Source organism: Oncorhynchus keta, chromosome 17 (assembly GCF_023373465.1).
Source record: "Oncorhynchus keta strain PuntledgeMale-10-30-2019 chromosome 17, Oket_V2, whole genome shotgun sequence".
In the NCBI taxonomy this organism is placed as follows: Eukaryota; Metazoa; Chordata; class Actinopteri; order Salmoniformes; family Salmonidae; genus Oncorhynchus; species Oncorhynchus keta.
The window spans coordinates 31,687,320-31,710,941 of NC_068437.1; the positions used below are offsets into that span (position 1 = coordinate 31,687,320).

The 23,622-nt window shown below is 44.8% G+C and overlaps 1 protein-coding gene across 1 annotated transcript in view; it reads left to right on the forward strand.

Moving 5' to 3' along the window:
• Positions 1 to 19,403, forward strand: part of LOC118396267 (SH3 and multiple ankyrin repeat domains protein 3-like) — a 260,761-nt gene extending 241,358 nt beyond the window's left edge. The window contains exons 23-26 of the mRNA XM_052467006.1: positions 1 to 351; positions 453 to 2,391; positions 2,433 to 2,562; positions 16,630 to 19,403. The exon at positions 1 to 351 is cut by the window's left edge and continues 191 nt beyond it. Of these exons, the coding sequence (XP_052322966.1) occupies positions 1 to 351; positions 453 to 2,391; positions 2,433 to 2,562; positions 16,630 to 17,194 (2,985 nt within the window). The 3' untranslated portion in view covers positions 17,195 to 19,403. The remainder of the gene's footprint in view (positions 352 to 452; positions 2,392 to 2,432; positions 2,563 to 16,629) is intronic.
• The last annotated feature ends 4,219 nt before the right edge of the window (positions 19,404 to 23,622 follow it).

Genomic DNA, 23,622 nt, shown 5'->3' on the forward strand with positions numbered 1-23,622 from the left:
CCTCCCCCTGCCAGGGGTCATGGTCAGGGTCATGACCCTGGAGGTCGTTCCAGCTTCAAGCCGTCCTCCCTGGACCTGGACCGGCCCTACGACCCATCACCTCGCCAGTCCTCCCACGCCGAACGCCAGAAGAAGGCAAGGTCAATGATTATTTTACAAGATTCCTCCCACTCACCCGTGGAGCCCACCGACATTCCCCGCCCCTCCGCATCTGCTACCCCACCAGAGCGAATCAAACGGAAAGGCCGGTTGATTGACAACCCGTACGCCAATGTTGGCCAGTTTAGTATTGGATTGTACACACCCACCAAGCCCCAGCGCAAGAAGAGCCCTCTGGTGAAACAGCTACAGGTAGGTTATTCTATTTATTCTGATTATTGTTACTATAGCAACTGAACAAAGTTTATTTTGAAGTTTACGTTTCTAATTTCTTGTCCTATCTACCCTTCCAGGTGGAGGATGCACAGGAGAGAGCCAGCATCGCCTTGGCCGCTGCCCACTCCCGAGAGACCTCCCCCTCTGGCCGACACACACACACCCACAGCCACACACACACCAGCCGGGCCGACTACTACCAGCAGCAGCTGAAGGTGGAGCGCGAGCGTATGCGTCTCCAAGGAGAGGCCCTGATGCAGGGGAAAGGGCCGTTCGCTGCCGCTATCGCTGGCGCCGTGAAGGACCGAGAGCGCCGACTAGAGGAGCGGAGGAAATCCACAGTCTTCCAGTCGGTGGGGACCATTGAGGGGGGGTCGGGGTCTGCCCCTGAGCCCCCCTCCTACACCACATCTCGATCCATCGATGAGCGCCTGCTCAGCAGAGAACTAGGCCAGCTGCCACCCCCCGCCCTGGCCCTGCGCCCCTCACCCGGCGGCACTACCTTCATCCACCCACTCACAGGGAAGCCCCTGGACCCTAACTCACCCCTTGCTCTTGCGCTGGCCGCAAGGGAGCGGGCACTTACCTCCCAGAGCCAGTCCCCCGCCAGCAGCCCTGAGCCCAGGACTAAACAGGACAGGGCTGGTGTTGGAGGTCAGGGGGCTTCGCTTTTCATCGAAAGCCAGACCAAAGAGCCTCAGCATGGGGGCGGGAGGCCGGGGTCGCCCCAGGCTGGTAAATCCCAGTGGGGAGTGTCATCACCCGCCTTGCTTCGCCAGGAGATGGAGGGAAGAGGCGAAGAGAGGAAGGAGGAGAGGAGAACGGAAGATAAGAAGAGTATGTTGATCAGTATCATGGACACATCACAACAGAAGACAGCTGGACTAATCATGGTCCATGCCACCAGTAACGGCCAGGCGGTGGGGCTGGGACCAGGGCTGGAGCAAACCCCCACCTCCCTAGCCACCGAGCCCAGTAAACCCTTCCTCAGTCGGGCTCTGTCGCCCAGCCCCTCTGCCTCTCAGCCCCAGGCCCAGGGCCCTTCCAGCCCAACCCAGGCTCCCCTGGCCCAGGGCAGTTCAGAGGAAGATGTGGAGCCCTACACAGTGAGCCTACCTCCAGCCATGCTGTCCTCCAGTGATGAAGAGACCAGAGAGGAGCTGAAGAAGATCGGGGTGCTCCCACCTCCGGATGAGTTTTCCAACGGGTTGTTGGCCAATTCACAAGCCGAAGCCCAAGGGACCCCTGTAACCCAGTCTAAATCCATCACTTCCCCTACAACCCCTACTCTCCTCACCCCTTCCACCACCACCCCAAACCCCAGCCTGACCTCCACCCAACCCCAGGTCCCTCCCCTCCAGCCTACCCCCGGAGGAGCAGTCGTCTCAGGGAAACCTTCATACCCGGACCAGCCCCATCCTCCAGCCCTGCTGGCTGAGTCTGGTTCAGCAGCAGACTCTGGTGTGGAGGAGGCAGACACACGCAGCTCCAGTGAGAGAGAGCGAGACCACCACCTGGAGACCACTAGCACTGTGTCCACCGTCTCCAGCATGTCCACTCTGTCCTCAGAGAGTGGCGAACCCGCTGACACACACACCTCCTATGCCGACGGGCAGACCTTCGTGCTCGACAAGCCGCCAGTGCCTCCCAAGCCCCGGCTCAAGTCCCACTTTGGAGGCAGTAAAGGCCCGGTCACCTTCAGGGATCCGCTGCTGAAGCAGAGCTCTGACAGCGAGCTGTTATCCCAGCAGCAGGCGGCTGCTCTAGCCGCTGCAGCAGCCGGAGGGGCAGGGCTGGGGCATAGAGGCCTGGGTTCTGGAGGCCTGGGGCATGGAGGCCTGGGTTCTGGAGGCCTGGGTTCTGGAGGCCTAGGGTCAGGCTCTATATCTGGCCTGGTGGGAGGCCCCGGGAGGCCCCGCTACCTCTTCCAGAGGAGGTCCAAGCTGTGGGGGGACCAGATGGAGGCGCGAGGACCCGGAGTGGGGTTAGGGATGGGGAGCCTGGGGAGTCTAGGGGGTTGGGGCTGGGGTTGGGGCTTGGGGGTGAGGAGGGGGGGAAACCATCGGTGATGGGGGAACTAAGTTCCAGATTGCAGCAGCTGAATAAGGATACCCGGTCACTGGGGGAGGAGGAGCCACTGGGGTCATCGCTGGACCCTGGGAGGAAGTCCCCTGTGACAGGCGCCAGGTAAGATAGGACAGAGGGAGGCTAACTGAACATGGCCAAACCAACCTTAGGCCCTATTCAAGTACTTCAATATGCATCATTCTTTCCTCCCTTCCTTCAAGTAATCAAGAATCAAGAAGGAATCCAACACCTTTTGGGTGGATGAAAGCAAGGTTCCATTAGGCTACACAGCTTTTACATTCCACTCAGCTGTTACTGTTCAAATAGTTCCACGTTATGTTAAAAACAAAGCATCATTATTTTTGTAAATATTGAATTCTAATGATCACTGCTGGGTGTGTTGTGCATGGTTTGCTCTTTCCCATGACAAAGTATGCCACTGCCGCCCTATCCCCTGCACAGCCGACTGCAGTGGTAAGTAAATAAGAGGGTTGAAGACACACCTAGGCAATGGTACGATGCTAGCGTTAGTCGTCCTTAGCAATGCTAGGTCAAACAGGCCCTTTCATTAGCGACCCCCATCCCTCTCCCCATCTGGTAATATTAAGGTGGGGTAATAGGGTTAGAGTTGAGATTACTCTTAGACATGTTGGTGTGGAACCTTCATCAGAATGCAGCTTCCATCCATGATACCTAATGGAGTGACTGTTTGACACACCATTTATTTTATTTCCACTGTTCTACTGAAAGTCCTTTGTATTCCTACAGATGTGACACGGACATGGAAGAGAGTAAACCTTAAGTTTATAGCTTCTAGGGTAAACCCAAAGTCATTTTATATTGTTTTCCTAACCAGTCTAACAACTAACCCCATGAGAATGGAATAACCCTACTTACATTTTCAGATGTTTTTATTTGTATTTATCAAACTGCCATGTCAGTTGTTTCCTTGTTTGCATGATCCACTTCCTGACCTCTCAACCAATAAAATGAGACATCAGGCTCATCGTACAGTAACTAGTAACTAATTTCCTGTGGAGGGCCATAAAACATGACTATGTGTAATTCCATATATAACCTATATACATTTAGTACTGTATCTCTCTGAGACTCCAACATTATAATGTAAAATGTATATATTTTCAGTAACTGATTGGAGATTTAAAGATTATTTTGTGTAGCTCTTTAAAGATGTACAATGTACAGTACATTTTTCTCTCATTAGGACTGCTAGGTCTAGACTGAGTAAACCTCAGATCATCTCAAATAATTTGATGATGTAATTCTGTACAGTACAGAGATTATAGACCACCTGGAACATGCTGAGTTCTACACTCTGTTCCCAGTTTCCATGGTGACAGCATTGGCCTGCCATCCACAGTCGGCTTTGTTGTATCTAGTCAGTAAATCATCTAAATCTAATAACAGTCGATAAAACACTGTGTGTGTGTGCATGCACGTGTGTCTGCTGGGTTGGTCGATCAGTCAGTCAATGCAAACAAGGTAACACAGGGCCTGGAGGCATGCACTTCCTGAACACTTCTTCTCATCTCACACACATACACTCACCTCTGACATTTACCTATGACCTGACCTATGACCCTACCAACTGACCCTCTCCACACACACCTCCCTCTCTCCTATGGTCAGTGTTCAGCTGGAGTGGGTAAAAGGTGCCTCTAACCACTGATACTGGATCAAATAGTTTTTTAACACCACGTGGTTTAAGTTACGGATTGGGGGTTGGGTAATCTGATCCTAGATCTGTGGTTATGGTTAACATCTATCTCAAGCTCTCTCTCTCTCCTTAGATTCCTACCATCTCTCTCCTTTCTGCCACCAACCATGTTCACACTCTCTGTGGTCTTCTGACTGCTTAAAGGGATAGAACAACCCAAAAGTCTGTCAGATGTCTGATACCAAATAATGAATGGAATCTGCAGACTTCTCCTGATGCATATACAATAGCAGGATCTACACATACTATATATAAGATCTATACAATATAATTACATACATGTTAGTTATGGACTACACAACATTTAGCCTAACTATTTAGGTATAAAAACATCTGACATTTTTCTGGAGTGAACTGTCCCTTTAACATTCAGAGAGATTGGGCTACATGAACAATCCCTCCCTCAATCAGCTTCAAGCACATCAGCAGAGATGCAGTGGGGTAAACTGTCTGCTATTGTAGAAATATGAATGCACATTTGCTTGCATTTACATGAATGTGCTTTAGTTGTTATTATTAGTTTGGACTTCCTTAATTTAGTAGCCTTTTATATCTTATGTTGATCACATAATGAATAGTGATTGGTGGATGTAGGTAGGGGATAGTGGCTATAGAGTATAAAATAGTTTAGATGTAGTTAGTTAGTGTGAGGCTCAGTTGACCAGCCTTACGGATAGCAATAGTCTTCTATTTCAAATGGATTCCTCACCTCCTCATCTTAATCTGCACCGAACTGCTCTGGACAGGTGAAAGCAACATGTGGGATGCCTAATTGGAATTCACTTTCACCTGTCCAGTTCCTGTCATATGATGAGGTGACTATTAAGTAAATAAAGGAAGAGGAAAGCGAGAAGAAAATAAGTGATTTTAGGACTATTGAGATGGAACCCTGATGCCTGTGTTTGTCTACTGAGCAGGAGGACCAGTTATGACTACCAGTACCACCCTGACCTCGTTGTGGATAGGATCAGTAATGGTGGCCTGCGAGCTCGCCTCAACTCTCTCTCCATGAAGCTCAGCAATGTTCTCAGATAAGGTTCTGAGGGACACTACTATTATAGCATTTTATAGAGTAGTTATGGTTAGTCATATAGCATAGCAAAGCAAATGTGTTGGATATTTCCCCATGTGTTTGAAGCAAGTATCACATACCGTCAACTCAGCCAATCCCAGAGCTGGACTCTGACATCACCTATATTCCCTCATACCATGATGTCACATGTGTCATGTGACAGAGTGTTCTGATTGGCCCACTCCTCTCTCTCAGTTAATTTCACTCGTCTTGACCTTATCCAATCAACATCAACCCCTCTGCTTCATCCTGCCCCTAAAGTCATCCGATACTTATTTTTCTACTGACTTTTCCTTTTCAGTTTAAATGAAGGAAAAGCAGAAATTATACACACAGTTATTCTTTCTGTCTCTTCCTCCCTCTCATTCTTCACACAGTTGCAGAACTCACTCGTGTGATTTCTGTGGTGTGATCACTCACTCAGTGTTCATCCATACATTTAACACCATTCCCTGTCTGTCCCATTCATATGTTTCCATACCGCCACAAATGCTATATGTCTCATTCATTCATGTCCACTCATGCTATGTTGTCATAGTTTTAGCTGGTTCAGGAAGTCATGTTTGTCATTGGTTTGAGTTGTGGTCTTGGCCTTCTGTTCTTCTCTGATCTTTGATTTATGTTACATATGTTTCTGTTTGATATCAGTGATTGTGTTGGGGATGGCATTGGTCCACTGACGAATTACTTATCACACACTACACTATACACTTTACTCTACTATACTGTACATTACTATGAGTCTCCATAACCTGAGTTTAAATCCACAAACACACAGAGTCAGGAGACTCTTGCCATTCATCCTGTTTCTTGTTGTTTTATTTTGGTTTGAATTCTTTATTGTTTTGTTCAGTGTTTGAGATGTGAATAGTGTTCTCATTTCTCTCTCATGTGGCCTGCTGGATTCATCGGGTTCTGATTTACTCAACTCTGCTGTCGTTGTCATGTCAAACACACACATACACCATACATAAACACACACACACACACACACACACACACACACACACACACACACACACACACACACACACACACACACACACACACACACACACACACACACACACACACACACACACACACACACACACACACACACACACACACACACACATTAACAAACACACTCACCATGCATGCACACACACAGACACACAAACATTGGCTTGACATGGCCAGCGGAGTTATCTAAAGCAGCCAGGTATGACTAGCAGGCTACGTCTCACGGACTGATGCTAACATTCTCTCCCATTGCTCTCTCTCTGCTCACCTTGCATGCTCCGCCACGCTGCACTGATCTGATTGGTCTAGAACTGACTGTACGCCCAGGAGGGCAAGACGACTGTGTAAGTGTGCATGGAGTTCATGTCATTTCACTCCGCCTATCTGTAGCTACCAACCCTCTTACGTCTTAAACCCATGCCACATAGCCCTCTCCCAACACACACACACACAAATGCCTTGGCTGTTTCCAACCTCTCCACCCCTCCCTCCCCTTAACCCCTCACTCTCTCCTTTCATTCCTGCGGTATTGACTGTTCTTCACCTCAAAGCTCTCAGGACTCACACTGCACCGTGATTTAACAGCGTCAAGCATAGACAAATAATCAAACCATTACTAACATTATCTAACACTGCACACAGAGTACAATCCGTAGTGAGATTCATGGAAAGCACTGGGATGTCGTATGAATACGTTACTTTGCACATCATTTGCAGTGTGAGGACTGAGTTAGTGTTGTAGCTGCCAAAGCTCGCTCTCTCCTTTCTTTCCCATAGAGAAGACAATTTTTTCTCCCATACAGAGCCCTACCCCTGTCTATTGTAGCGCAATAGAGACATGACCCTTACTCTTACTGCATGCATGGTCAGCTTTTTGACCCCAAATATGCTGACACAAGTAAATAATGTTCATTGCTTTTATTTGTGTATGTTTGCGCGTGCTCTTGTTTGTGTGTGTGGTTGAAGTCATGGTCAGGTATTGACCAATTATGCTACAGCTCTGTAATTTGTTGGAGGTTACAGCAAGCTTGTATCATGTTCCTGTGACAGGACAGAACCACAAACACCCTCCATCACACATCCACATGGCTTTATACTGGGCCATTAAAGAAAAACATGCCATTTCATGTCTATTTGAGAGTCAGGGTAAGGGTTTTAAGAGGGAATAGGGCTTCCATGTCAAAGTTAGTTCAGAGTAGAGTTTAAAAATGGGCATCTGAAACGCTATCCTCCCATGCTGGGAGTCAGGACCAGTTTCTAAGTCTCTATAGAGTTAAGAATGGCCACTAGTGAAACTGTACCAGTTTCTGGGTCCCATCTGTGAGACTGGAGCTACCATGTTGGCTGACAGTTTCTGAGTCTCAGTGGGATTTAGAATGGGCATCAGTGAAGCTGAGCAGTGGGAGCAGGGAAATGCTGATGAGGACTCTGAGTGTGAGAGGACAACTCGCTTGGCAATGAGACGGAATGAAGTTTCACAAAAGTAATTTACAAAAGAGAGAAGGAAAGGGAGAGAGGGAGTGAAAGATCGAGAGTGATCAGCAGAGGTACTCTCAGTGAATTCTCTTTCAAAGTCAGCTTAGTGTTGCTGGATCATCTTCCACTAGCTAGACGGTATGCAGCTCTCGTGTCTCATGCGCTCCATATGCCAGTGACCGGAGAGAGGAAACCAAAAGAGAACAAAGAAAGATACAAGACAGAGAGACCACAGACAGAGACTACAGACAGACAGAGAGACTACAGACAGACAGAGAGACTACAGACAGAGAGACTACAGACAGAGACTACAGACAGACAGACTACAGACAGAGAGACTACAGACAGACAGACTACAGACAGACAGACTACAGACAGACAGAGACACTACAGACAGAGAGACTACAGACAGATACTACAGACAGACAGACTACAGACAGAGAGACTACAGACAGACAGAGACTACAGACAGAGAGACTACAGACAGACAGAGATACTACAGACAGAGACTACAGACAGACAGACTACAGACAGACAGAGACACTACAAACAGAGAGACTACAGACAGACAGACTACAGACAGACAGAGAGACTACAGACAGACAGAGAGACTACAGACAGAGAGACTACAGACAGAGAGACTACAGACAGAGAGACGACAGACAGACAGAGAGACTACAGACAGAGAGACTACAGACAGAGAGACTACAGACAGACAGAGAGACTACAGACAGAAAAACAGACAGACAGAGAGACTACAGACAGAGAGAGACAGACAGAGAGACTACAGACAGAGAGACTACAGACAGACAGAGACAGACTACAGACAGAGAGACTAGACAGAGAGACTACAGACAGACAGAGAGACTACAGACAGACAGAGACTACAGACAGGGATACTACAGACAGACAGAGAGAGACTACAGACAGAGAGACTACAGACAGACAGAGAGACTACAGAAAGACAGAGAGACTACAGACAGAGAGAGAGACTACAGACAGAGAGAGAGACTACATACCGAGAGAGAGACTACAGACAGAGAGACTACAGACAGACAGAGAGACTACAGACAGAGAGACTACAGACAGAGAGAGAGACTACAGACAGACAGAGAGACTACAGACAGACAGAGAGACTACAGACAGAGAGACTACAGACAGAGAGACTACAGACAGACAGAGAGACTACAGACAGAGAGACTACAGACAGAGACTACAGACAGACAGACTACAGACAGAGAGACTACAGACAGACAGACTACAGACAGACAGACTACAGACAGACAGAGACACTACAGACAGAGAGACTACAGACAGATACTACAGACAGACAGACTACAGACAGAGAGACTACAGACAGACAGAGATACTACAGACAGAGACTACAGACAGACAGACTACAGACAGACAGAGACACTACAGACAGAGAGACTACAGACAGACAGAGACTACAGACAGACAGAGAGACTACAGACAGAGAGAGACTACAGACAGAGAGACTACAGACAGACAGAGAGACTACTGACTACAGACAGACAGAGAGACTACAGACAGAGAGACTACAGACAGAGAGACTACAGACAGACAGAGAGACTACAGACAGAAACTACAGACAGAGAGACACAGAGAGACTACAGACAGAGAGAGAGACTACAGACAGAGAGACTACAGACAGACAGAGAGACTACAGACAGACAGAGAGACTACAGACAGACAGAGAGACTACAGACAGACAGACTACAGACAGACAGACAGACTACAGACAGAGAGACTACAGACAGAGAGACTACAGACAGAGAGACTACAGACAGACAGAGAGACTACAGACAGAGAGACACAGAGAGACTACAGACAGAGAGAGACAGACAGAGAGACTACAGACAGAAAAACAGAGACAGAGACTACAGACAGAGAGAGACTACAGACAGAGAGACTACAGACAGACAGAGAGACTACAGACAGAGAGACTACAGACAGAGAGAGAGACTACAGACAGACAGAGAGACTACAGACAGACAGAGAGACTACAGACAGAGAGACTACAGACAGAGAGACTACAGACAGACAGAGAGACTACAGACAGAGAGACTACAGACAGAGAGACTACAGACAGAGAGACTACAGACAGAGAGACTACAGACAGAGAGACTACAGACAGACAGAGAGACTACAGACAGACAGAGAGACTACAGACAGAGAGAGAGACTACAGACAGAGAGACTACAGACAGAGAGACTACAGACAGACAGAGAGACTACAGACAGAGAGAGAGACTACAGACAGAGAGACTACAGACAGACAGAGAGACTACAGAAAGAGACTACAGACAGGGAGACTACAGACAGACAGAGAGACTACAGACAGAGAGACTACAGAAAGAGAGAGACTACAGACAGAGAGACTGTGACAGAGAGACTACTGTGAAAGATACTACAGACAGAGAGACTACAGAGACTACTGACAGAGAGACTACAGACAGAGAGACTACAGACAGAGAGAGACAGAGACTACAGACAGAGAGACTATAGACAGGGACTACAGACAGAGAGACTACAGACAGAGAGACTACAGACAGAGAGAGAGACTAAAAGACAGAGAGAGAGACTACAGACAAAGAGACTACAGACAGAGACTACAGACAGAGACTACAGACAGAGAGACTACAGACAGAGAGACTACAGAAAGAGAGACTACAGACAAAGAGAGAGACTACAGACAGAGAGACTACAGACAGAGAGACTACAGAGAGAGATTAAAGACTAGACAGAGAGACTACAGACAGAGAGACTACAGAAAGAGACTACAGACAGAGAGAGAGAGACTACAGACAGAGAGACTACAGACTACAGACAGAGAGAGTCTGCTACAACAGAGATGACTACAGACAGAGACTACAGACAGAGAGACTACAGACAGAGACTACAGACAGAGACTACAGAGACAGAGAGACTACAGACAGAGAGACTACTGTGAAAGAGACTACTGTGAAAGAGACTACAGACAGAGAGACTACAGACAGACTACAGACAGAGACTACAGACAGAGAGACTACAGACAGAGAGACTACAGACAGAGACTACAGACACAGACTACAGACAGACAGAGAGACTACAGACAGAGAGACGACAGACAGAGAGACGACAGACAGACAGAGAGACTACAGACAGAGAGATGACAGACAGACAGAGAGACTACAGACAGAGAGACTACAGACAGACAGAGAGACTACAGAGAGAAAAACAGACAGACAGAGAGACTACAGACAGAGAGAGAGACTACAGACAGAGAGACTACAGACAGACAGAGAGACTACAGACAGACAGAGAGACTACAGACAGAGAGAGAGACTACAGACAGGGAGACTACAGGCAGGGATACTACAGACAGAGAGACTACTGACAGAGAGACTACAGACAGACAGAGAGACTACAGACAGAGAGAGACTACAGACAGAGAGACTACAGACAGACAGAGAGACTACAGACAGAGATACTACAGAAAGAGACTACAGACAGGGAGACTACAGACAGACAGAGAGACTACAGACAGAGAGACTACAGACAGAGAGACTACAGACAGAGAGACTACTGTGAAAGAGACTACTGTGAAAGATACTACAGACAGAGACTACAGAGACTACTGACAGAGAGACTACAGACAGAGAGACTACAGACAGAGAGAGAGACTACAGACAGAGAGACTATAGACAGAGACTACAGACACAGACTACAGACAGACAGAGAGACTACAGACAGAGAGACTACAGACAGAGAGACGACAGACAGAGAGACGACAGACAGACAGAGAGACTACAGACAGAGAGACTACAGACAGAGAGACTACAGACAGACAGAGAGACTACAGACAGAAAAACAGACAGACAGAGAGACTACAGACAGAGAGAGAGACTACAGACAGAGAGACTACAGACAGACAGAGAGACTACAGACAGACAGAGAGACTACAGACAGAGAGAGAGACTACAGACAGGGAGACTACAGACAGGGATACTACAGACAGAGAGACTACTGACAGAGAGACTACAGACAGACAGAGAGACTACAGAAAGACAGAGAGACTACAGACAGAGAGAGAGACTACAGACAGAGAGAGAGACTACAGACAGAGAGACTACAGACAGACAGAGAGACTACAGACAGACAGAGAGACTACAGACAGAGAGAGAGACTACAGACAGACAGAGAGACTACAGACAGACAGAGAGACTACAGACAGAGAGACTACAGACAGAGAGACTACAGACAGACAGAGAGACTACAGACAGGGAGACTACAGACAGAGAGACTACAGACAGAGAGACTACAGACAGACAGAGAGACTACAGACAGAAAAACAGACAGACAGAGAGACTACAGACAGAGAGAGAGACTACAGACAGAGAGACTACAGACAGAGAGACTACAGACAGACAGAGAGACTACAGACAGGGAGACTACAGACAGGGATAATACAGACAGAGAGACTACTGACAGAGAGACTACAGACAGACAGAGAGACTACAGACAAGACAGAGAGACTACAGACAGAGAGAGACTACAGACAGAGACTACAGACAGAGACTACAGACAGAGAGAGACTACAGACAGACAGAGAGACTACAGACAGACAGAGAGACTACAGACAGAGAGAGAGACTACAGACAGACAGACAGACTACAGAGAGACAGAGAGACTACAGACAGAGAGACTACAGACAGAGAGACTACAGACAGACAGAGAGACTACAGACAGACAGAGAGACTAGACAGGGACTACAGACAGAGAGACTAGACAGAGAGACTACAGACAGAGAGACTACAGACAGACAGAGAGACTACAGACAGAAAAACAGACAGACAGAGAGACTACAGACAGAGAGAGAGACTACAGACAGAGAGACTACAGACAGAGAGACTACAGACAGACAGAGAGACTACAGACAGGGAGACTACAGACAGGGATAATACAGACAGAGAGACTACAGACAGAGAGACTACAGACAGACAGAGAGACTACAGAAAGACAGAGAGACTACAGACAGAGAGAGAGACTACAGACAGAGAGAGAGACTACAGACAGAGAGACTACAGACAGACAGAGAGACTACAGACAGACAGAGAGACTACAGACAGACAGAGAGACTACAGACAGAAAGACTACAGACAGACAGAGAGACTACAGACAGGGAGACTACAGACAGGGAGACTACAGACAGAGAGACTACAGACAGAGAGACTACAGACAGAGAGACTACAGACAGACAGAGAGACTACAGACAGACAGAGAGACTACAGACAGACAGAGAGACTACAGACAGAGAGAGAGACTACAGACAGAGAGACTACAGACAGACTACAGACAGAGAGAGACTACAGACAGAGAGACTACAGACAGACAGAGAGACTACAGACAGACAGAGAGACTACAGACAGAGAGACTACAGAAAGAGACTACAGACAGGGAGACTACAGACAGACAGAGAGACTACAGACAGAGAGACTACAGACAGAGAGACTACAGACAGAGAGACTACTGTGAAAGAGACTACTGTGAAAGATACTACAGACAGAGACTACAGAGACTACTGACAGAGAGACTACAGACAGAGAGACTACAGACAGAGAGAGAGACTACAGACAGAGAGACTATAGACAGGGACTACAGACAGAGAGAGAGACTACAGACAGAGAGACTACAGACAGAAACTACAGACAGAGAGAGAGACTAAAGACAGAGAGAGAGACTACAGACAAAGAGACTACAGAAAGAGACTACAGACAGAGACTACAGACAGAGAGACTATAGACAGAGTGACTACAAACAGAAACTACAGACAGAGAGAGAGACTACAGACAAAGAGAGAGACTACAGACAGAGAGTACAGACAGAGAGAGAGAGAGAGACTAAAGACAGAGAGAGAGACTACAGACAGAGAGACTACAGAAAGAGACTACAGACAGAGAGAGAGAGACTACAGACAGAGAGAGAGACTACAGAGAGAGAGTCTGCCAACAGAGATGCTACAGATAGAGACTACAAAGAGAGAGACTACAGACAGAGACTACAGAGAGAGAGACTACAGAGACAGAGAGACTACAGACAGAGAGACTACTGTGAAAGAGACTACTGTGAAAGAGACTACAGACAGAGAGACTACAGACAGACAACAGACAGAGACTACAGACAGAGAGAGAGAGACTACAGACAGAGAGAGAGACTACAGACAGAGACTACAGACAGAGAGAGGGACTACAGACAGAGAGAGAGACTACAGAGAGAAAGTCTGCCGACAGAGATGCTACAGATAGAGACTACAGAGAGAGAGACTGCAGACAGAGACTACAGAGAGAGAGACTACAGACAGACTACTGTGAAAGAGACTACTGTGAAAGAGACTACAGACAGAGACTACAGACTACTGACATGAGATACTACAGACAGAGAGACTACAGACAGAGAGAGAGACTACAGAGAGAAAGTCTGCAGACAGAGATGCTACAGATAAAGATTACAGACAGAGACTCCAGACAGAGACTCCAGACAGAGACTACAGAGAGAGAGACTACAGAGAGAGAGACTACAGACAGAGAGACTACAGAGAGAGACTACAGAGAGAGAGACTACAGAGAGAGAGACTACAGACAGAGAGACTACAGACAGAGAGAGAGACTACAGACAGAGAGAGAGAGACTACAGAGAGAAAGTCTGCCGACAGAGATGCTACAGAGCGAGAGATTACCAAGGGAATTGCCTTCAGAAAGTATTCACACCTCTTGACTTTTTCCACATTTTGTTCTGTTACAGCCAGCATTTAAAACAGATTACAATTTAGATGTTTGTCACTGGCCTACACACAATACCCCATAATGTCAAAGTGGAATTATGTTTTTCAATTATTTTACAAATTCATTAAAAATGTAAAGCTGAAATGTCTAAATATGCCTAAATAAGTTCAGGAGTAAGAATTTGCTTAACAAGTCACATAATTAGTTACATGCACTCACTCCGTTGGTGATTTTAAAACAGTTACAGAAACTCTGGCTGCGATAGGAGAAAACTGAGGGTGGACCAACAACATTGTAGTTACTCCACAATACTAACCTAATTGACAGAGTAAAAAGAAGGAAGACTGTACAGAATAATAATATTGCAAAACATGCATCCTGTTTGCAACAAGGCACTAAAGTAATAATGCAAAAAATGTGTCCTGAATACAACGTGTTATGTTTGGGGCAAATCCAATAGTATCACTCTCTATATTTTCAAGCAAAGTGGTGGCTGCATCATGTTATGTGTATGCTTGTCGAAATCAAATCAAATCACATTTTATTTGTCACATACACGTTTAGCAGATGTTAATGCGAGTGTAGCGAAATGCTTGTGCTTCTAGTTCCGACAGTGAAGTAATATCTAACAAGTAATCTAACAATTCCCCAACAACTACATACACACAAACCTAAAGGGGTGAATGAGAATATCTACATGTAAATATATGGATGCGCAATGGCCGAGCAGCATAGGCAAGGTGAAATAGATGATATAAAATACAGTATATACATGGGATATGAGTAATGTAAGATATGTAAACATTATTAAAGTGGTATTATTTAGAGTGGCATTGTATAAAGTGACTAGTGATTCATTTATTAAAGTGTTAAATAGGCCAGAGATTGGGTCCTAATGTAGGCAGCAGCCTCTCTGAGTTAGTGATTGCTGTTAAGCAGTCTGATGGCCTTGAGATATAAGCTGTTTTTCAGTCTCTCGGTCCCAGCTTTGATACATATAATGGTTAAGGACTGAGGAATTTTCAGGATAAAAATAAACTAAATGTAACTAAGCACAGGCAAAATCCTAGAGGAAATCCTGGTTCAGTCTGCTTTCCACCAGACACTAGGAGATTAATTCACCTTTCAGCAGGACAATAACCTAAAACACAAGGCCTAGTTGCTTACCAAGAAGACAGTGGAGTTACAGTTTTGACTTAAATTTACATTTACATTTAAGTCATTTAGCAGACGCTCTTATCCTACTTGACCATCTATGGCAAGACCTAAAAATGGTTTTCTAGCAATGACCGACAACCAATTTAACAGAGCTTGAAGAATTTTGAAAAGAATAATGGGTAAATGTTGCACAATCCAGGTGTTCAGGGCACTTAGAGACTTACCTAGAAAAACTCACAGCTGTAATCGCTGCCAAAGGTGCTTCTACAGAGTATTGACTCAGGGGTGTGAATACCTATGTGAATTAGATATTTCTGTATTTAATTTTCAATAAATTTGCAAAAATTCTACAAATATGTTTTCACGTCGTTATTACTGGGTATTGTGTGTAGATGGGTGAGAATTTTTTTTTAAATCCATTTCGAATTCAGGCTGTAACGCAACAAAATGTTGTCAAGGGGTGTGAATACTTTCTGAAGGCACTATAGAACACATTTTTGCTCTGTCACATGCTTTACCATGTTCCGGTTCCAGAATGTTTCAGTATGTTCCTCTCTCCTGAGCCCAAGGAGAGTGGGCCATTCTGTAGTAAGCCTTTAAGTCATGATCCAACTAAATAGTTGAAGATACTGAAGCTTTTGAACTTGCTGTGAGTTTACCTAGCTTGCTCTCACTAACAGTCACTAACCCTGCAGACCACATTGAGTGGCTTGATGTTCCAAAGGCTCGTGTGGCTCTCTTCTACTTGTGTGAAGCTTTATAGATAAAAACAAGGTGATGTTGTTCTAATATCTCTTTACCTCTGGCTTTCTTTCTCTACATCCCATTGCGCTTGCTCTCTCTGTACCTTTCTTTCTCCATATCCCTCTCACCCTCTTCCCCTCCTAACCTCTCTTTCTCTTTCTCTTTCTCTTTCTCTTTCTCTTTCTCTCTCTCCATATTTCTCCCCTCCAGACTTTTCAGCAGTCTAGGAGAGCTCCACACCATTTCCCAGAGAAGCTACGGCACCACCTACACCATCCGGCCTGGCAGCCGCTTTCCCGTTACACGCCGCACTCCAAGCCCTGGCTCGGGCTCCCCGGATCGGGGTGACCCCCTCAGTCGACTCCCAGGCTTCGGCCTACCCACTTCACCCACCATGCCACACCACACCATCCTCAAGTCGTCCAGCCTCAGCCTGCACCATGAGCCCAAAGAGGTACGTTTCGTTATGAGGAGCTCCAGCGCCCGGTCCCGCTCCCCCTCCCCGTCCCCTTGTCACTCCCCCGGGCGGGGCTCACCCCTCCTGGCCCTCAGGCCCTTCCACCAGAAGCCCCTCCACCTGTGGAACAAGTACGACGTTGGAGACTGGCTGGAGAGCATCAACCTGGGGGAGCACAGGGCCGGCTTTCAGGAGCATGAGATCGAGGGCTCGCACCTCCCAGCACTCACCAAGGACGACTTCGCTGAGCTGGGGGTGACGCGCGTGGGACACCGCATGAACATCGAACGAGCACTTAAACAACTGCTGGAGAGCTGACCCCTGCTATGAGAGAGAGAGGGGGATATAGAGGGAGAGAAAGAAAAGGAGATGGAGAGAGATAGATGGGGAGAGGGAGTTGTGGAGAGAGAGGGAGAGAGGTAGAGAGAGGGAGATGGAGAGACATAGGGAGATGGGGAGAGAGAGACATAGAGAGAGAGCAAGAGAGAGCAAGAGAGAGAGAGAGAAGAGCAAGAGAGAGAGAGAGAGAGAGAGAGAGAGAGAGAGAGATGGAGAGAGAGACAGAAACAGAGAGAAAACAAGAGAGAGCTTTTAAACTAGCTCCATTTTTAGGTGCAGCTAGTTTTCATTTTTAGCTGAATTTGTTTTCATTTGGATGTTTCTGAAAGTGTATGTTTTGTATTAATACTCTGCTCTCAGCACTGCACTGAATGAGTAGGTGTTCTATATATATATTTTCCCTAACCATACCACCCCTCCCAAAATTGGAGTAAACTAATGAAATATATTTTCCTTCTTTATTAAATTCCCCTAAGCCTACCACCCCTGCCCTAATTGGAGTAAACTAATAGATAACAATACTTAGACTTCTACTTCGAAGAAATTCTTTGCAGGAGCGAATCTTGCATGAGCTCCTATTAGAACATTTATTTGTAACAGCTTCTGTTGTTGCTCCTCTAGTCACACCTTTAACCTCTCCGACAGACCATTCCTTCTTTGTACATCTCCTTCTCTTCTCCCCTCCATCCCTTCCCTCTATCTCTTTGCCTGCTGTTTTTTTGGCCTCTGAAGGATTCCCCGTTTGCATGAAGAAGGAGGAGGATGAATCTCTAACCATAAGGAAAGTTCAGAGATCCGCTCAGCGACAGCGAACACAGGAGTATAGACACAGTACTGATCTAGAACTAACATAATGTTGACATACTGACAGTACTGACATGGGCCTCTCTCCTCTCTGCCTGGCATTGTAATTAAACTAGAGACACTTGAGCCCAGAGACGGAGCTCCGCGTTGGAGACCACATAGGGAAAACTCCTCCATCCTGGGACCTTCTCGAGGACTGACAGCGCTATCTATTATATTTGGAGAATGTTTAACCAACACTAGTGGCTTTTTTCATAATCAAAACATTTTGCTTTGGGTTTCCAAAGGGAATATTAGAGATAAATATGATATAAATGTATTTAAATAGTTTTGAGGGGGGAAAAAACGACAGAATGTTAAAATGAAGATATGTAATAAACTAAAGAGCATCTGACTCCTAGTTCTAGACAAAGGACAGAGAGAAAACTTTAACATGTATTGCACCAATAATTTACTTGTTTTTACCAATTATATAAATATATATATTTGAAAAAAGTTAATAGATATATACAAATGACATTTTGTCATAAAATATACAACTTTAGTAAAACTATACATGGTATTCTGTATACAACCCACTGTTGATGAACTGTCCTTACATGGTCACCCTTTCCTGAACAGAAGCATGAAAAGTTGCATCACGTCTTGAAAAGAGGGTTGTGGTTTAATTTCTGTTTGTTTTCTTACGGTCTTCCGTCATACCGAAGGGCAGTGAGGGGTGTGACATCCCAGTTTAACCCCAGTGACCCTGTGACCTCAACACATACTCAGATATAGAGACATATATATATATATATATACACATGAAGAGTCACATAGTCAAACAAATAACACCCTTACATTCAGGCACCCAGACACACACACACACCCACACACACACACACACAGACACACACACACACACACCCAGACACACAAACACACACAGTTCTCATCCAAACTAAGACCGGTAGCATCATTACATACATCTGAGACCATGGTTTGGGAGAACAGGATGTCTTAAGAAAGGTGTTTAAAAAAACAAAATCAACAATTGTAATGTGAGTTGCTTCTCTCAACAGTCAGAGACAGTGGGTGTCATTCACACAACAGCACAGTGTTAGATCCATACTCTCTGGGAGAACAACAATGGTGTGTTCAGGAGGAAGAAATGTTCTCAATACTGCAGATAGAACTGTCATGATAGAACTGACATGATAGAACTGACATGATAGAACTGTCATGTTAGAACTGTCATGATAGAACTGTCATGTTAGAACTGTCATGTTAGAACTGACATGATAGAACTGTCATGTTAGAACTGTCATGATAGAACTGTCATGATAGAACTGTCATGTTAGAACTGACATGATAGAACTGTCATGTTAGAACTGTCATGATAGAACTGTCATGATAGAACTGTCATGATAGAACTGTCATGAAACTGACATGATAGAACTGTCATGATAGAACTGTCATGTTAGAACTGTCATGATAGAACTGACATGATAGAACTGACATGATAGAACTGTCATGTTAGAACTGTCATGATAGAACTGTCATGTTAGAACTGTCATGATAGAACTGTCATGTTAGAACTGACATGATAGAACTGTCATGATAGAACTGTCATGTTAGAACTGTCATGATAGAACTGACATGATAGAACTGACATGATAGAACTGACATGATAGAACTGTCATGATAGAACTGTCATGTTAGAACTGTCATGATAGAACTGACATGATAGAACTGACATGATAGAACTGTCATGTTAGAACTGTCATGATAGAACTGTCATGTTAGAACTGTCATGTTAGAACTGACATGATAGAACTGTCATGTTAGAACTGACATGATAGAACTGTCATGTTAGAACTGTCATGATAGAACTGTCATGATAGAACTGTCATGTTAGAACTGACATGATAGAACTGTCATGATAGAACTGTCATGTTAGAACTGACATGATAGAACTGTCATGATAGAACTGTCATGATAGAACTGTCATGATAGAACTGTCATGTTAGAACTGACATGATAGAACTGTCATGATAGAACTGTCATGTTAGAACTGACATGATAGAACTGTCATGTTAGAACTGTCATGATAGAACTGACATGATAGAACTGACATGATAGAACTGTCATGATAGAACTGACATGATAGAACTGACATGATAGAACTGTCATGATAGAACTGTCATGAGCGTCTTATAAAGAGTTGACATGATTTCCTATTTTCCAAGTTTATTATTGCTATTTGTAGGTAAAGAATATGTAGTATATTGGAGTTTCACAACAGTGAAGCATGTCTGTTCTCTATAATACATTATATCTACATTGTTGTATAACGGAGTCCCCTGAATGTTACCCAGGTGGACACTACAACCACTAAAACCTTTACTAGTCAACAGCAGCACTGAAACCTTTATGCTAAGTGAATATCCTTGTCACGGAGCCACACACCAGTCCAAACTATCTCTGAAACTTTATTTTGTCACCGTTTTGAGTAAGCGGATGTTAAATTCAATGTTGTGTCAACGTTGTAGGGATAACACTCACTGTCTCACATCGGACCTCACAGACGATCTCACTTATGACTCTGGTGACATAGGTGTTGTCCCAAATGACATCCTTATCCCTACCGTGCCCTTCTTTTGATCAGATCATTTTGGGGCACTATATCAGGAAAAGGATATAATTTGGGACACTACCATACCGTCTGACTCCTTGGCTTATGTGTTGGGTTGATTGTTGGTTTGTGTTTCTATAATGGAGGTGTGGATTTTGTAGCTCTTGGATAATGATGTTTAGAAGATACATTTTTCTATTCACTCGCCTAACATGAATTTCAGAGTGAACATTAAGAAAAGGAGAAACAAAAGTAGTAGATCCTCTCAAAAGGACTTTCACACTGTAAATCTGAACAAAACACAAATATTTGCTTTTTTATATTAATCACAAGCAATGTATATATATGATAGTTTTCATATACATTTTTGAAAATCAAAAATTATATAGATCTATATATGAATGTTTGGCATATATGCATAGTTAACCACCTAGGAAAAAAGGTGTGATCTGATTTTTATTATTTTCTATGAACTAGGAGATGATTTGCACAAAACAAGGTGCTAGCATTACAGCCACCTATCATTACAGTGCATGTATGCTGTGAATGGAGGAACACCCTGACTCTCTGTACACAACCCCCTCTCTGCTGTGTGTGTGGTAGTATGTATGTGTGGTGGGTGTGTATATGTGTGGTAGGTGTGTGTGTGTAAGTTGTTCAAACCCTCAAAGGTGGTCCACTGTAGCCTTAATTACATCAGAGATTCCTGGCAGTGGCTGTGTCACACACGTGGTGCACACACTGAAATCCAGATGTATAATCATTACAGGACCCTTTGATATCTGAGAGAGAGAGAGAGAGAGAGAGAGAGAGAGAGAGAGAGAGAGAGAGAGAGAGAGAGAGAGAGAGAGAGAGAGAGAGAGAGAGAGAGAGAGAGAGAGAGAGAGAGAGAGAGAGAGAGAGAGAGAGAGAGAGAGAGAGAGAGAGAGAGAGAGAGAGAGAGAGAGAGAGAGAGAGAGAGAGAGAGAGAGAGAGAGTTTTTATTTATTACATTCTGTCTGTTCCTATGTAGCCCCTGTCTGTGTGTGTGGGGGGGAATCGGCTGTGGCTTTAATGGGAGACAGAGACACAGATAATTACAGTATTACCATCTGCTCTACAACACCTCTCCATGACCAGAAGCACTGGCCCTCTGCTCCCCGTTTCATCCAGTTATACACTCTGTCCTCTTTTCCCTTTTCAGACGTTCAGAGTTTTTAAGGGTATGCTATGATGAGGTGATTTTGAAGAGGACTGACAAAAAAAAGAAAAAAAGAAGGAAAAACGTGCCAAAAAATAAACTTTCAATGGTATATTTTTCTTCTTCCTTAGTACTACCTTAGTCTAGATGTTGTTGAGCTGTTACTCACTAATATGGTGCCATCTCCTGGGAATCTTGAGAACTACAGACATTCATTTAGATTCACTGTCTGAACACAACCTTTTTGAAGTGGAACTGCAGACGTTTTTATGTTTTGTAAAGGAATATATATATAACCTGAAAAATGGATTTTATGAGCTTTGCATTATTAACATTTATATTTATATTTTTGAGACAAGGTATCAAAGTATTGTTTGGTTTAACTGTGATGAGTTATACCGCTTGTCTAACTGATGCTGAGAGATGCTGACATGGGTTTACACACAGCACATACATACTATACTCACACGCAGGCATGCACGTGTGCTCATATACAGAGTGCAGTTTGGACTCCAGTTGCTTTCCTTGTTAGGAAAGAACCTAGTGATGGAGAACCTAGTTGAACCCCTCAGTGGGTTTACCACAGGTAGCTTATACAGATGCAAACCCATGCTACAGGACACAGAGAGCTGAGGCAGACACATCATTCACACCAATGACTTTCTCTGTACGGTCGACTTCATCTTCTTTTCTAATCAACAAAGCACAATCTACATGGTGAGACTGAGTCGTGATTCCTTTTTTTAAATCCAGGGGGATCTGGTAGACCCGCCATTGGATCAAAGGATATTATCATCATTCAAAGGGGTTTTTCTTTCATTGTTGATTTTCTCCTTGTTTGCACTGTGAAGTTTAACAGGGTGGATCTATTACAGGCCATGTCTGGACCATGCCTGGCCCATCTAAACATCCCCTCCTCTTGATCCCCCAGGCATCCCAGCTCTATATCTTCTTCAAGACACTGAACTCCACACAGAACTGTAGCCTGGGTTAAACTAATGATGAACACAATGTCAACCTCAGTAGATTAATGTTATTCAGTAGTTTAGCATTTCTGAATGAATCCTGACAGCATATGTCACGTGTGGTAGGAGGTGAAAATGTGGAAGGTCAGATCGCTAGCTAACTAGAATAATATAGTAGCGTTGACTTTGGTGCTATATATATGTACAGATTTTCGCTAGACAGTGTTACTGTGGCTATTTTAAGATACAGTTCTATGTAATCTCAGATACAGCAAGGGCATACTCAAGTGTCATTTTCCTGTTGAAATGAAAATGGTCTGTAGAGAGGGAGACACCTAGGTTACCTGCTTCTAACTAGCATCCGAGTGTCTACTCCCAAACACACCGTGCTGAAAGGGGTCGGGGGCAAGCAGTGGGTAGAGACTTGGAATAGAAGAGAGGACACACTGGCCATTGAGTAGATTTCTGGAAAAAGAACAATAAAAATAAACACGTTACGGTTAGTCGCACCATTGACAAGAACCCTTTTCACCCAGAGGCATGGTTCTCTTATCATCCATAAGGGAACATATAGAGAAGGGAGGCGGGGTAGTGAGGCTGAGGCAGGTCCAGAGACCTGAGTGCTGTGATGGCTCCACCACAGAGATCTATGTTTGTTATATTATGTAATACATTTATAATTAAAAACATGACTTCTGTGTGTCGGCTCCTCATTGGTCTTGCTGCTGAGATCTACTTTGGCCAGTGTTTTAGCTGTGCCAACTGCCATATCAGTTTTGACCTGTTTTTCCCCTGGAAACTCAGAGGCCCTTTGCAGCCTTGTGGCTCTGCAGTTTCCCAGTAG